This window comes from Kwoniella shivajii, chromosome 2, assembly GCF_035658355.1.
Source record: "Kwoniella shivajii chromosome 2, complete sequence".
NCBI lineage: Eukaryota > Fungi > Basidiomycota > Tremellomycetes > Tremellales > Cryptococcaceae > Kwoniella > Kwoniella shivajii.
Window position 1 is genome coordinate 1,936,491 of NC_085909.1, and position 13,434 is coordinate 1,949,924.

At 42.1% G+C, this 13,434-nt stretch overlaps 6 protein-coding genes across 6 annotated transcripts; 2 read left to right on the forward strand and 4 right to left on the reverse strand.

The window, feature by feature from the left end:
* Position 1: 1 nt before the first annotated feature.
* IL334_002073 (uncharacterized protein) lies at positions 2-1,126 on the reverse strand (the record flags this gene model as incomplete). The annotated part of the gene is made up of 8 exons (XM_062933820.1): positions 2-59; positions 114-180; positions 278-362; positions 440-480; positions 539-575; positions 632-727; positions 780-884; positions 956-1,126. The coding sequence occupies 8 exons, from the start codon at positions 1,124-1,126 to the stop codon at positions 2-4; spliced, it is 660 nt and encodes a 219-aa protein (XP_062789871.1).
* Positions 1,127-1,624: 498 nt separating this feature from the next.
* Positions 1,625-3,138, reverse strand: IL334_002074 (uncharacterized protein; the record flags this gene model as incomplete). Its single annotated transcript, XM_062933821.1, has 2 exons — positions 1,625-2,131; positions 2,236-3,138. The coding sequence occupies 2 exons, from the start codon at positions 3,136-3,138 to the stop codon at positions 1,625-1,627; spliced, it is 1,410 nt and encodes a 469-aa protein (XP_062789872.1).
* A 2,867-nt stretch (positions 3,139-6,005) lies between these two features.
* Positions 6,006-7,747, forward strand: IL334_002075 (ribose-5-phosphate isomerase; the record flags this gene model as incomplete). Its single annotated transcript, XM_062933822.1, has 8 exons — positions 6,006-6,086; positions 6,165-6,305; positions 6,375-6,474; positions 6,601-6,697; positions 6,826-6,958; positions 7,151-7,366; positions 7,475-7,561; positions 7,640-7,747. 8 exons carry the CDS (start codon positions 6,006-6,008, stop codon positions 7,745-7,747), a joined length of 963 nt encoding a protein of 320 aa, XP_062789873.1.
* A 155-nt stretch (positions 7,748-7,902) lies between these two features.
* IL334_002076 (uncharacterized protein) lies at positions 7,903-9,466 on the reverse strand (the record flags this gene model as incomplete). The annotated part of the gene is made up of 5 exons (XM_062933823.1): positions 7,903-8,047; positions 8,138-8,424; positions 8,519-8,740; positions 8,867-9,018; positions 9,151-9,466. The coding sequence occupies 5 exons, from the start codon at positions 9,464-9,466 to the stop codon at positions 7,903-7,905; spliced, it is 1,122 nt and encodes a 373-aa protein (XP_062789874.1).
* Positions 9,467-9,857: 391 nt separating this feature from the next.
* Positions 9,858-11,719, reverse strand: IL334_002077 (uncharacterized protein; the record flags this gene model as incomplete). Its single annotated transcript, XM_062933824.1, has 6 exons — positions 9,858-9,894; positions 9,962-10,381; positions 10,474-10,766; positions 10,831-11,497; positions 11,572-11,630; positions 11,684-11,719. 6 exons carry the CDS (start codon positions 11,717-11,719, stop codon positions 9,858-9,860), a joined length of 1,512 nt encoding a protein of 503 aa, XP_062789875.1.
* Positions 11,720-12,493: 774 nt separating this feature from the next.
* On the forward strand, positions 12,494-13,170 carry IL334_002078 (adenine phosphoribosyltransferase; the record flags this gene model as incomplete). Its single annotated transcript, XM_062933825.1, has 3 exons — positions 12,494-12,553; positions 12,632-12,945; positions 13,008-13,170. 3 exons carry the CDS (start codon positions 12,494-12,496, stop codon positions 13,168-13,170), a joined length of 537 nt encoding a protein of 178 aa, XP_062789876.1.
* Between the last annotated feature and the right edge of the window lie 264 nt (positions 13,171-13,434).

A 13,434-nucleotide genomic window follows, 5' to 3' on the forward strand; every position in this document is an offset into this window, starting at 1 on the left:
ATCAATCCTCCTCGTCATCATCACTACTACCAGCAAATTCATCTTCCACGATCTTCCTCCTAACCCAATCAAACATCAGCTATTATTGATACAAACGCCAATATTAAGCTTACCTCTTCTGATTAGGTTGTAGTTGACTTGCACCTGGCAGTGGTTTCGCTTTTTGAGGGGATTGTTGCACTACACACGAATTCGATTTTATCGAGTTAGCTATCTTGACCGACTGGAATGAAGCAGATAGCAGAAAGTGTGAAGGGCACAAAACCGATGTAATCACCTTTTTTCTTGTTGTCAGATGCAGTAGCTCTCACTACCGTTGCTTTCAGACTCGATAATTTAGAATTGAGATTCGCTATTTCAGCCTTATATGAAGAAATGCGAAAATCAGCTAACATCACCAAATCCCCAAAGAAATGCGCAGAGACGTTAGCAGACATACATCTTTTTGAAATAGCAGTACTTTCAGCTCTTTGAGATCAGCTATAATGGAAAGCGGTCAGCTTTTTACCATAACATGACGATATGAAGCTGAACTGACATGTACCATTCTGTCTGGGTTCAGGCCGTGCCAATAGCTATGAAAATGCCTTCTTTCAATTGTTATCGCTATAATCGTAAATGGCCCACTGACCTGATACGCTACCCCTATTAATTGACCGATATGATCCTCCGTTTTTCCTTTCGTCAACGTGATGAGCAAGGGCTGAGGTTTCACAAGAATATGAAGCTATTTCTATCGTCAGCTACAGTTCTTAGGGAAGGCGAAAAGTACAGCTCACTGTGATATCCGCTATACTCTCTAGATCCACTTTTCTACGTGAACCACAATCAACATGTAACAATCCTTCTTTGATAGCTTCCACCACATCATCTTCGTCTTCCACCTAATCGGTGAATCGTAGTTTCAGCTGCAGCACTTTTCGGGAAAGAGTCGTACCAAATGATGAAGCCTCACTTCACCTAATGACTGACACGATATCCACACTCTTGCGTTATCTGATTTGGACGTATTAAACAAGCTAATACACCATTGTTCGTTAACAACGGTCGATACAAGGAGGAACTGTGTAGGTGGTGAGAGGAGAGTAGCATGAATCGTCTGTGAGAGATTATGTAGTTTCGACATGCTATGTATGTATGACCCTCGTCGTTCTGCTTACAGTGCGAATGGGTTAGTTTCCAGCTTGTTCATCGAAGGATGTTCAGGTGATGATGATGAGAGAAAGAGAAAGTGTAAAAGGAAGAACATCTATGAATCGAGTTTTTTGGTGTTGTTTCGGTTGATTCGGTTGACTAACCTCCACTGTATCTTTTGTAATGTTCACTACCCTGATTTGTTTGGTTCCAATTTCAGCCTCTCTCAAAAACTAAACATCTTCTACACCTTATCACCCTGCGAAACCATGGAAGGCTATGTAGAGGTATCAGCAGATCGACCCTCGACGATCAAACTCAGGTACCAAGTACACTCATGCATACACTGTGGCCACATCACATGCATGCAGTATAAGCAGGAACGATGGCAATAAGCGATACAAATTGAAATGGTTCCTGTCCTTCGACAGACTGCACACTTTCTGACACTCGGGTCATGGTACGCACTATAGCTTTAATATCTACAAATCTATAAAACAGCTCTCTTAACGATCTTATTCGGTTTAGGAGTAACATCCAACCAATCTTGTTTGATAGTCTCACAACTCATCTCACTTGTTCTACTTCCTATCCTCCTTAAACCAAGATCCGACTCTACTTTCTCCCTCCATGAGGGAGATAACCCCTCTACATGTATATTCAGATTATGATCCCCCTTTGGAGGAGTAGAAAGTTGGTTCTCGAATGAGCAAGGACTAGTAGGTGATGGAGAAGGTGATAATCCAACATCAACAGCTTCTACATCTTCCTCAATTCCAAACGTATTTGGCGACTTTAAAGGTGATGGCATTCTAGATGGAGTTGATAGACACGGATTATCGATTGCAGTTGAGAATGCTTCGAGAGGTATATCAGGTGATAGACACGTAACAGGTGGTGAAGGTCCCAGTGGGAATCTCCAATTGGGTAAAGAAGGTATGGGCAAACGAAGATTAGGTCGTGTACGTCGTGTGGACAATTGAGGTCTCGATGGTGTCTGGAAAGAGGAAAATGAGGAGAGGAAAATGAGGAGAGGAAAATGAGGTCAGTGGAACTGTAATTATACATATAAGAAAGTGATGAAGATAGAAGAATACCCACTTCGATCAATAGGTTATCCACTAAATCTTCCTCGTCAACCCTCTTTCTGCCTCGTATACTCTCTACTCTCCGATTCGAATTACTTGTTGCTAAAACGATATCCACTTCTATTTCCGACTTCATTCTTCTCTTATGCTGTTTTTGTTTCGTGATCGAGCTTGATCGTTCCTCCTTAGATAGGTCTATTGTCGCTACACTGAAAGGTTCCAATACTCTTCTTTTCCCGGGTGTGAACTTGCTACTTAGTTCCTCAAGCACCTTTCCATCTGTATCTGAGCTAGAAGGTAAGGGTGGTGAAGTACAAGCTAAAGAAGACAAACTCCAACTCAAGGAAGCTGACATGATACCGGCAATAGAATTTAAGCTTCTTCCTTTAGCATGTCCTTTCCCTTCTTGTCTGTGTGCGCGTTGATGATTTGACCTTGCATCATTCTGCCCATCTTGTGATATTGGCTGTTCGTGACTTCCCATATCTTCGAAAGGAGGGAAATAAGATACGCTGTCAGTCGACGGTAATCTACTTGGTGAAGTAGCTTTTGATCTGACTGAGGAACTTCTCGATAAAGTCGACGTCGCTTTACGGGGTGATTTGGAGCGATGTTTCAGCGATGAACTTCTTGATAACGAAGACGAAGATGACCTTGAGGTTACTTCGGTAAGACTGTGATTGTAATTTGATGGTCCTGCTTGAGGGAAGATGATTGAGTTGGTAGATGAAGTGAATCGATGGATGGATTGTGGAGGAAGTGATGAGATTGATTTAGATTTGCCGGTGTGAGTTGCATATGGGAATGGTGATGTGGAACGTGAATGAACAGATAATGGTGATCCTGGTCGAGAAATCATTGATGTAGGTCGATGCGACATGAGGGATGAAGAAGGTGATTCAGCTAAACTGGACATGTTGATGATGATGATGTGATTTGTGGTCCTCAGTTGAGCATGAGTATGAACTGTTCTCTATCACACTTGATGCAGATATGTCGTTGAGAAGTGACGATTAAATCACAATGGAACTCGTTGGAATTTGACTTTATCGATGGTGAGCGAATCTATCTTGTTCCAGATTTCCTTCTTTGAGGTCCACAAAATGAAATTCCTGACGTCAAAAGGCTGGTTTCAATCTGTCTCAACTTGTGTCTTCTTGTCTTGACTCGTGTCGTCGGCGGCGATTCCGTTTCGTTTCGTTTCAATCGATGATATGATTCCTAAAAAGATCTACTCATAATTCTTCCTTTTCCGCAACTGGTCAATATCCAAATTTGATCCTTTTTTTTTCCCTCACGACGGCTGGTGGGCGTAGTAGCGTCCGGGATATTCGTGATGGAAAAAGCTTTTCAGTCCATTCTACTTTGGATGATAGTTGACCGATGATGTGAAAGTGACAAAGTTATATGAACGATATGACCATGATAGCAAAGTAAGAATTCTGCACCGAGGTTTACAAAAATGATTGTATTTATAATTACAAAAATCCCATTATCGTTCCGAAATAGTCTAGACTCATTTCCTGATCTAACGAACCAATTCACCATTGTTCATTGAATGAACCATCCAGTCATCCTTCTTAGGGTCGAAACATTTCATATCCAGATCATATAGCATCACCCGATATTCATAGAAAGGTGAGTATAGCGTGGATTCACCAGCAATCAACAGAGATGATCACAGCCACCCGGTTGTTTGACCTAATTGCTGACTGCCCTTAGACCACTTCACTTACTTATAGGACAACAGAATATCGCAGGGTTACATATGGTTACTATCATCTTCTTACGACGTTGAGATGACAGTGGACACCCCGAAAAGAATCACGACTTCAAATTGAGATGGTGAGGTTGGTGAAAATGGGGTTGGGGAGATATCACTTTGGATGGGACAAAATTGAGAACGTAGAACGTGAAGGCGTTTATTCCGTATGATAACGACTATATTTGATCTTGATACACGTGGGATACATCAAAAGGCGCCAAAGAGGCTTGAGCGGTAGTCCTCCTCCTTTGAGACCATGTGTGTGTGTGTGTGTGTGTGTGTCCTCATCATTTGAAAGGATGTCGGTGCGTTCCTTTGTCATGACGATTTCAACTTCCTTTCACTCTTGATAATTACCCAAACACAAAAACAAGTCGCGTCACCTTCACCTGAAATCGAGCCTCAAAGGCCTGGATTTTTGAGCTGGCAAAATGGATGGTGCGAACGCGGATCGTTACCGGCGGAAGATGATCATTTGGAATTTCTCCCCTGAAACATGCGTTTACAGATAAAGTGGCACCAAAAACGATGTTGAGTCTCCCCATATATCGTATTTACTTGAGGTCAAGGCCAAAGTACCACGTTACTTGGTCAAGTCGGAACATACCAAATGCCAAACTACCAGTTATTCTGTCAGATGGTATGACTCAGAGTCTCGACACCGGAAAACAAATATATCTTTCCTAAATCATTCCAAAATCCCAAAATCCCAAAATCCCAAAATCGAGTTTACAAGTGTAGAGATCTATGCAGGTTCCCGGTACGCATTTTCCACGTCGCCATCGTCTAAAGTCCTGCAATCTTGTCCGGCACTAGCGTAATCATGTGCACAGCCTCCATAGTCTGCGGTAAGATTGGCGCAGATTCAGTTGTGCTCAAAGCGGCTATGAACCTTACCTGGTACTCACTAGAAGGAATCTTCGTGGAAATCAGGACAGTGAATCAGAGGGAAACAGTGTATACCGCGTTCTTGACATCGTCGTCGATTCATACCCCCATTGGCGACTGCTCGCATAGCATGGATATTGGATTCTGAGAGTGACGTGAAGTTGTGGCTGCTGATGTGGCGATCAAAATAGCTTCAAGAGGGACTGTGACAGTCGCTCCAATCACGGCAACAGGTCGATTCGCGTATTTTCTTTAACGTATGTGGCACACCTCATGAAAAATGGTGTGTAGGGGTATTCATCGTCGTGTTGCTCCACTCGTCGCCATGTCCCAGTCGCTAATATTGCACCCGAGCAGGTGACGGTACCTGTTTGTATGACAATTCGGAAGACTTTTCATCTGTTATAGCTACAATTTAGGGTAACACATTCGTGGCTTAACCTGACCTCTAGATCTCCGCATTAACATCCCCATACATGGTAGCAAAGCTCCCCGGAGAAGCCAAAAGGGATGTTCAATACACAAACAGTACCATATGATCCTGACCAGATAGCTGTCGCTGCTTGTTGCCGGTTGAGAGTGGTGTCCTTGACTGCCAACTGCTGCAACTGTGGCCTGGCCTCCCCTCGCTGACACCCACATGACTGTCACGTATAATTGCAGGCTTCCCGAATTCGAGAAGATACCATAGATGGCATTTTTGACTGCAGCAGTACTTCAGAAACATACGTAAACGTGCATGCCGGATGCATTATTGTATCATTTGAAAGCCCTTGTATCCTCGAAAGAGAAGTCGCGCCTAATTACATTCACTCCCGTTAGTGGAGTAGTAAAAAGTGGCACAACGTGGTTACCTCGATTATTTCCTATATCCCGACTTAGTACGAGCTGAAACTCGGTCCGGGAATTGACGTTTTACGAGAATGAAGAAAGAGAAGGAATGCCTCAATGATGACATTTGAACATGAGATATTTGTGGTGCATCCGACATTCGAAAGACCGCTCTCTGACCATATAACATAGCTCTCAAACCTGCTGTTGACACTCACACACACATACACGCAAGCAAGGCAAAAACACTCATCATTCCTCCTCCAATCACAAGATCTCTTATTGCTGCAAGAAGAAAGATGCCAGCTCCAACTGTTGATTTACTGAAAAACAAGCTCGGTTCATCCGACGCTCCTTCAATATCAGCTACGAACCCAGCTGTAAGTCTGAAACACGTTCTATCCACTCTGTCGATTCCAATACACGAGAATGGACCAGACGTTGACGTATACGCACAGTTCATCCCACCAAGTCAACCTCTCACGCCAGGAAAACAATTACCTACCTCAGTTGAATTACCTGTTCTTCCAGCTGTCGAAAGTGCGAAAAGATTAGCTGCTTTCGCAGCTGTAGATAGACATATTGGTCTTCAACACAAAGTGAGTGAAATCATCAATCTTCGAATACGAAGCAGTGTGCTCATAAACGTGTTCATCACAATTCCTCAGGTCATAGGTATTGGATCTGGTTCCACTGTACCTTACGTAGTAGACCGAATCGTTGCTCAAGGATTCCAAGCCAACAAAGACAGAGTGTTCATTCCAACTGGTGAGTCCAACTCGTCTGAAAAAGGGAGTAAGGGCGATGTATCTTTCGCAAAGAACGTAGCATTGGGTGATATTCCCAGATAATGAACCAATGCTAAATGTGCTCACCTATCCCCTATTCTCACAGGTTTCCAGTCAAAAGAACTTATCATAAAAGCTGGATTAACACTTGGAGATGTAGATCAATATGCTACAATTGATGTCACGATTGATGGAGCTGATGAGTGAGTTCTGCCTTCGTCCCCCACTTCATAAGCTTCCAATCGGCCAGACCCCTTCCCAGTTTTGCGTAGGGGTCTTTATTTTTGTTACAGCTCATTAGCTAATATATCTATGTTGCCCTTGGATGTAGAGTCGACAACGAGCTCAACTCAATTAAAGGTGGTGGAGCATGTCAACTTCGAGAAAAAGTATTAGCGGAAGCTGCTGAAACTTGGATCATCGTTGCGGATTACAGAAAGAACTCTCATATATTAGGGACAACCGTGAGTCAAGTAATGGGACTTTATACCGGACCTATCTCGTGCATCCCGCTTCACTTTTCCCCTTCCCTGTTTCCATGCCCATTCTGATCTTCCTGCTCGTGGCCCTTCCCCCGCCGGATGTCATCTCTCTTCCCTTGTCCCCTCTTGCCTTTTTGCCCTTTGCGCTGACATTCATCTTCGCTCTTCGCCTAGTGGAAACAAGGTATCCCAATCGAGGTAGCTTCTTTCGCATACGCAAAAGTATTGACGAACCTTTCGCACATGGGATCACCCTCACAACTTCCAGATGGCAAACCAGGATTAACGTTAAGAATGGGTAAAATGAAAGCTGGTCCTGTTGTCTCAGATAATGGTAATTTCATCATCGATGCTCCGTTCCCAGAGGATATGATGAAAGATCCTGTTGATGTGAGTTTTCCGTTTGTTCATCTTTTATGTAATAAGATCTAAGGGTGATATATTGAGGTCGTTTGACATACTTTCCACAATGCTGACTCTTTTGTAAATGTTGATCAGCTATTACATCGTATAAAAATGTTAACTGGTGTAGTGGAAGTCGGACTATTCTGCGGAATGGCTAAAGCAGCTTACTTCGGTAACGAAGTGAGTCAAACTTCTTCACTCCTGCTTACCAGAATTTATGTGATCGTGTTCGTTAACGTAAAAATTGGAACGGTATAGGATGGAACAGTTCTGGCTCGATTAAGCGATGGAGGAGTAGAGAAAATCACTGAAGTACCTAAAACACCGGAATTAAAAGCTCAAGTGGAAGAATCAAATGTTGAATAGACTGGAAACAGGACCAAAAGGTGAAGAAAGAAAACGAAATCTGCCGATACATGGAGACTGATCTTCAAATACACATTTCATTATGAGATGTATAACAGGGATGCAAAATGGCATAGTCATATCTAATACTAAAATCCGATGACCTTGCCTTGTTCTTAACTTTGCCTAGCCAATTCGATGATCCTGAGAACACTCAGTACTTCGTCCTTTTTGACTTTCAGTATGGCTCTATCGGCCCCGTTGATGGTATCATAAAGATTCTGATAAAGTCCTTTATAATCACCACTGAGCGCTTGCACCCTGTTCAAGTTCAACCAATCAGTCTCGGATCCTCTCTTTACTTGAAAATCAAGATCGTCACGTGGAAAGGGGGGAGGGTGTTATACTTACTTCTCTTCATTGAACTCTGCGCCGTCTTTCTCTTCTTTTGCAAAATACAAAGTACCCCAACCCGGTTCAGGCTCAGCTTTGAACCCTTCATGATCGACAGGAGTCTCTGAGTCTTTTAAAGAAGGATGAGAAGAAGGTAAGATATATTTGATATAAGTGCCTTTTGATCCTTTTACTAAATACCTCAATTGACATGGCAAAGGAGATAAGATCGATGCTCGTAAGGTGATTATCTTTTGTGGCGATTTTGACGGTGGTGTTGCTGGATAATATAAATCCACGACGAACTATGAGAATGTCTCATGGATCAGCACTAAGAATTGGATTATAATGACAATTTTTAACTCTGAAGGGGATATCAGTCTGCTTAGGTCAACTTACGTTTTCATCCATTCCAATACCTCTTAGATCCCATACTCTACCTTGAACTTTTTCAGGTTGACCGAATAAGACAACGGCTTGATCAATCAAATGACTACCTAAATTGTATATCGCGTTATTGGATTCGCCTGGAGTTTCTTTCCAGTTCACTCCAGGTGTATAAGTTGATGGTAATGGTCTAAACCTATCGAAAGAAGATGTCATCTCTGATATTGGGCCAAGCTAAAAAGAAATCAATTATATTCAGTGAGTATATATGTACACATATACAGTCTCCGTATGCCCTGATGGTGTCTTTTTCCCATAGGAGACGTCATGCTACTTAGTTACTGTTTAGTGCGAACTTACTTTACCGGAATCCAACAATTGTTTTAAAGTCAAGAAATCACTATCCCATCTTCTGTTTTGATAAACTCCAATGATCAAACCTTTTTCTTCTGCAATCTCGTATAATTTCGTAGCTTCTTCCACAGTTGGACAAACTGGTTTCTCGATGAGTACTACGAGTATATCAATCTTTTATTAGCTAAAGTGTATACCTCAAGTGAACGCTCAGACTTGCCGCCAACTCAAAGTCATCTGTTTAAAGTCAAGGGCGAGAATTCACAAGGCAGTGAAAGTGGTGGACATACCATGTTTACCATTCTCCAACGCTTTTTTGGCATATTCAAAATGAGTATTATTAGGTGTACTGATAACCACCAATTCTATCTCTTCATCATTCATCACTTCATTTAAAGATCGAACGATTTTGACTCCATCTAGCTTTCCTTCCTCTTGAAGCGATTCAAGTCTACCACGAGGTGTACGTTCATATATCGATCTCAAGATGAACTGATCCGGTAAGAATGATATCGATGGTTGATGAAATACCAATAATGACATTCCAGTTCCCAAGATAGATGTATTTATCGGTCCATCAGATTTACGAGCTTTGATCGACGTCATATTGAGTCAGTATTTCATCCGCTGGAAAAGAAATATATCTGTCTCAATAGATAGATGTTGCTAAAGTGGACAATCAGAAATGAGAGAACGTAAGGATCGTACTGGATGGAAGTGAAGCTATATATAAACAATGAAGTGGTGAATGTAATGAAAAGTATGGTAACATGAAGTGGAGGTTTTCGGTCCGTTACGGCCCGATTCCAATGACATGTATCGAGGTCGAGAATGAGTTACCAACTCAAAATGCATTCGCAACTTTTGGCAGTAGTAATGTGTCAAACGATGCATGAGATTGACAGTATGAAATAGTACAGGGAAGGTTAATCAGAGATTGTGAAAGGAGAGACTCGGTCCGAGATATGTCACTATATCGAACTTGAAGGCAAATCGGTTATTTCTGCTGTGTCATATCTCTGACACCTTTTTCACTATTCTCCACGCCGTAGGTATCAGTAAAAAAGTTCAGTTACAAGCGATGGTTATTTGAGAACCCACCTGAAACTCAACATCCCACCTTCTTGCATCAACTCGATAACATCTTCCGCTTCTGCAACTTTCATTTTCCCTAGAATCTGATTCACTTCATCCAATTTTTCGGTTTTTAATGCATTTCTCAAGTCGTCAGGGAAATTTTGGAATATATCCCATTTCCTTTGAAGGAAAGCTTTGACTTGTTCGATATCCATCTCTTTTGTACCTTCACCTTCTAATCTCAGATCAGCTGGAGGTGGACCGTCCGGAAGGTTGAATCCGATTTCCATAGATGGATCTTCTGCTACTAACTGAATCTGCTCTCTTTCACCCGAAGCTTCTTCTTGGGCAATCATCTCGGCTGTTCGTTGAGCTATACGACCGTATGTTTGATTGAAATCTTGTACAAACATCTCAATTGATTTGGGATTGCGTGTGATCATTCTAGGCAAAAGGGAAGCAGAGTCAGTCATATTGATTTGGACCCTACATGATGCACAGCGGGCAGACGACAAGTCAGATATCAACGGACTTACTTCTGAAAGAACAATCCTACTCCATCTCTGCCTAATTGACGACAGTAGTTGACTAATAGACTTTGATGGACACATCTCTTTGCCAATTCCTTATCTCCCCTTCTTTGAGCTTCAAAAGCTTCAGCTAATAGTGAATCGTGGGTGGACTCTGACAACACTGAGGAATCCTTTTGAATGAATGCAAATGATTTCTCAAAGCCACCGATGGGGATATTAGCGAATGCTCTTGCTGATGGTGTTAAAGGTCCAAAAGAATCTTCGTCGTCCGATTCCGTTGCTGATGAAGTAGAAGCCTGATAGCAACGTAAGCAATGGCATTCGACGTCAACAGTATGAAGTGTGGAGCAAACAACTCACTTCTACAGATTTAGGATTCAAAACTTCGATAGTTTCAGACTTCTCCTTGTTCTTCGAAGACGATGATTTGGGTTTAGGTTTATCATCCAGTGGACTTGGTTTTGATTTATTGACACTACTAACATCCCATCCATCATGTATACCTTCACTTGTAATCTTCTTATTCATTTCTTTTTCTTCTTTTTCAATCTCTTTCTTGACGTTGTCATCTCTTTTATTCAATTCTTTTATATGCCAATTCAATCTTTCTTCTAAAGTAATAGCTAAACCATTTTTCTTTGATTCCGTTATATTCATCTCATTTGACCAATCCGGTTGACCTGATTTTTCATCAATCTTCTTACCGTCCACAAAGACATTACCATCTTTGATCTCTGCACCATCGACTATCCAAGCTGCTTCCCTGAACACGTCAGAAAGTAATTGTGATATCATCATATCATATGTGGGTTGATTGGGTGATCCGGTATTTGGTTTCTCGTCTGAAGGCTGTTCTTTGAATCTTCTTTGAACAGATCGATAGTGATCAAGACCTTTTTGTGATACTCCAGTCATGATAGATGCGATACGTGGTCTTAGCACCGAGTTCAATTCGAGCTCAGATTTCAATTTGGCTAATTGAAGTTTACGAGCTTCTCGCTTTTCATGAATGTCTCGTTGTTTCCATCTGGACAACGAAGAGGCATAAGTAGTTGAACCTGATTTTGAACGGGGTCAAGAGGTAAGTATGAGAACACTCACCGGATCATACTCTTCTTGTCGACGTTTGGGTGTTCTTCGATATCAGAGTCATCTGAGAGCTATTGATGGGGTGTCAGCTCGACATCGAGTCTGAGCATATGGACCGGCTCACCTCAAGATTGTCCCATTTTGAATAGTTCAGCGGCATCTTGCTTCGAGATTGTTGATGGAAAGACGGAAAGAAGGCGTGCGTGATATCGAAAAGAGCGTACTCGAGTTGAAGATGTAGAGACACTTTAGTCGAAGGAGCGAGAATATCCTCGCGCAGACACAGATGAAACGCGAACAAAAGTACCTCCACTTGGGAAGCCACGTGGTGAAACTGAGGCTGGGGAAATGGTGTGGCAGCGTAGAAAACGCTTTCGTACATGTCTACTTTGACATCCCTTGCGGGGCTTGTTGCCAGTGTCATCGTGTATACAAGAGGAGAAGGGAATGATAGACGATGAAGGTGCTCTGAGTTGGAAGTACTCCCCGGGTGGCCACGTCATAATAGACCCACTAACAATCTAGACGAGTCAATTCGTGAGCCTGAAGATCACGGACTGCAAGCTGAGTCTGACTTCTTGTATGATCACACCGATGCCTGGAATCATTCTCAATCGTTATAGAGCTCATGCATACTTGCACACAAGTCCCAAGTGAAGTTGAATGGCTAAGTCTACAGAGGATTGAAGTGATAGAATCATCCAAAAAGCCTAAGCGAGATAACTTATATATATCTGTCATTCCGGTTATCACGGGGGGTTCGGTTTTTGAGCGCACGGTCCTCCCCGCCGGCTTCTGCTGAAAATAAATCGTCAATAAAAACTTCTACTTTATTGCTTGATAACGATCAAATCTGATTTTTATACTTTTTCCATATTGAATAGTTCACAACTTACTTAACCAGTTATTGAGATAGAAGGTTCAAGATCCAATCATGTCAGACGTAACATACCTCAAATCGTTATTAGGTGTTCACCCTGATTTCCCTAAGAAGGTGGGTGATTATATCTCTATTTTCTTCCCACGAACGGTTTCGTTGTTGATACAGATCCGGTGATTTCTCATATTTTAGGGAGTAACTTTCCTCGATATATTCCCAATCCTTCGTGATCCCGTTGCCTTTGAGACTCTCATAACCCACCTTATCCACCACATCTTGACCACCAACAAAGATCGACCTGAAGTTATCGTTGGATTAGATGCCAGAGGGTTCTTGCTGGGTCCTATCATAGCTATGAGATTAGGTGCAGCTTTCGTACCTGTGAGAAAAGGTGGTAAATTACCTGGAAACGTCGAAGTGGTCAAATACGAGAAAGAGTACGGTCATGATGAATTCGAAATGCAAGCCGGAGCTATCCAACAAGGTCAAAAATGTATCGTCATTGAGTAAGTAACAAAATCCTATTTCGAATTCTTAGATTTGTCGCTAATCACTTTATCTCATCTAGCGACCTCATCGCAACTGGTGGATCAGCATCTGCAGCAGGTGAATTGATCAAGAAATCAGGTGGTGTAACTTTAGAATACGTTTTCATCGTAGGATTACCTTTCTTGAACGGTCATAAGAGACTCGATGGTCCTTCTTATTGGATCGTAGAAGCTGAGGACTAAGTTACAAATATTGTACTGTTGACTCCTCCGAATCGACCTTCCGTTCAGTCTGTCATCAGTCTTGTTTTATTCATATACCCTTTTATAGAGTGCCTACACATATAATGTACATTAAAACATGATACAATGGATATCGTAGGGATATAGACATGCAGGTATATTTCGATATTACAAATGGACTGATTGAATGGTACTTTACCGCTAATTGTCCATGTGACATAAACACCTTCGTCCTCCTCGTTTCATGTCATGGCACTCGTCCGA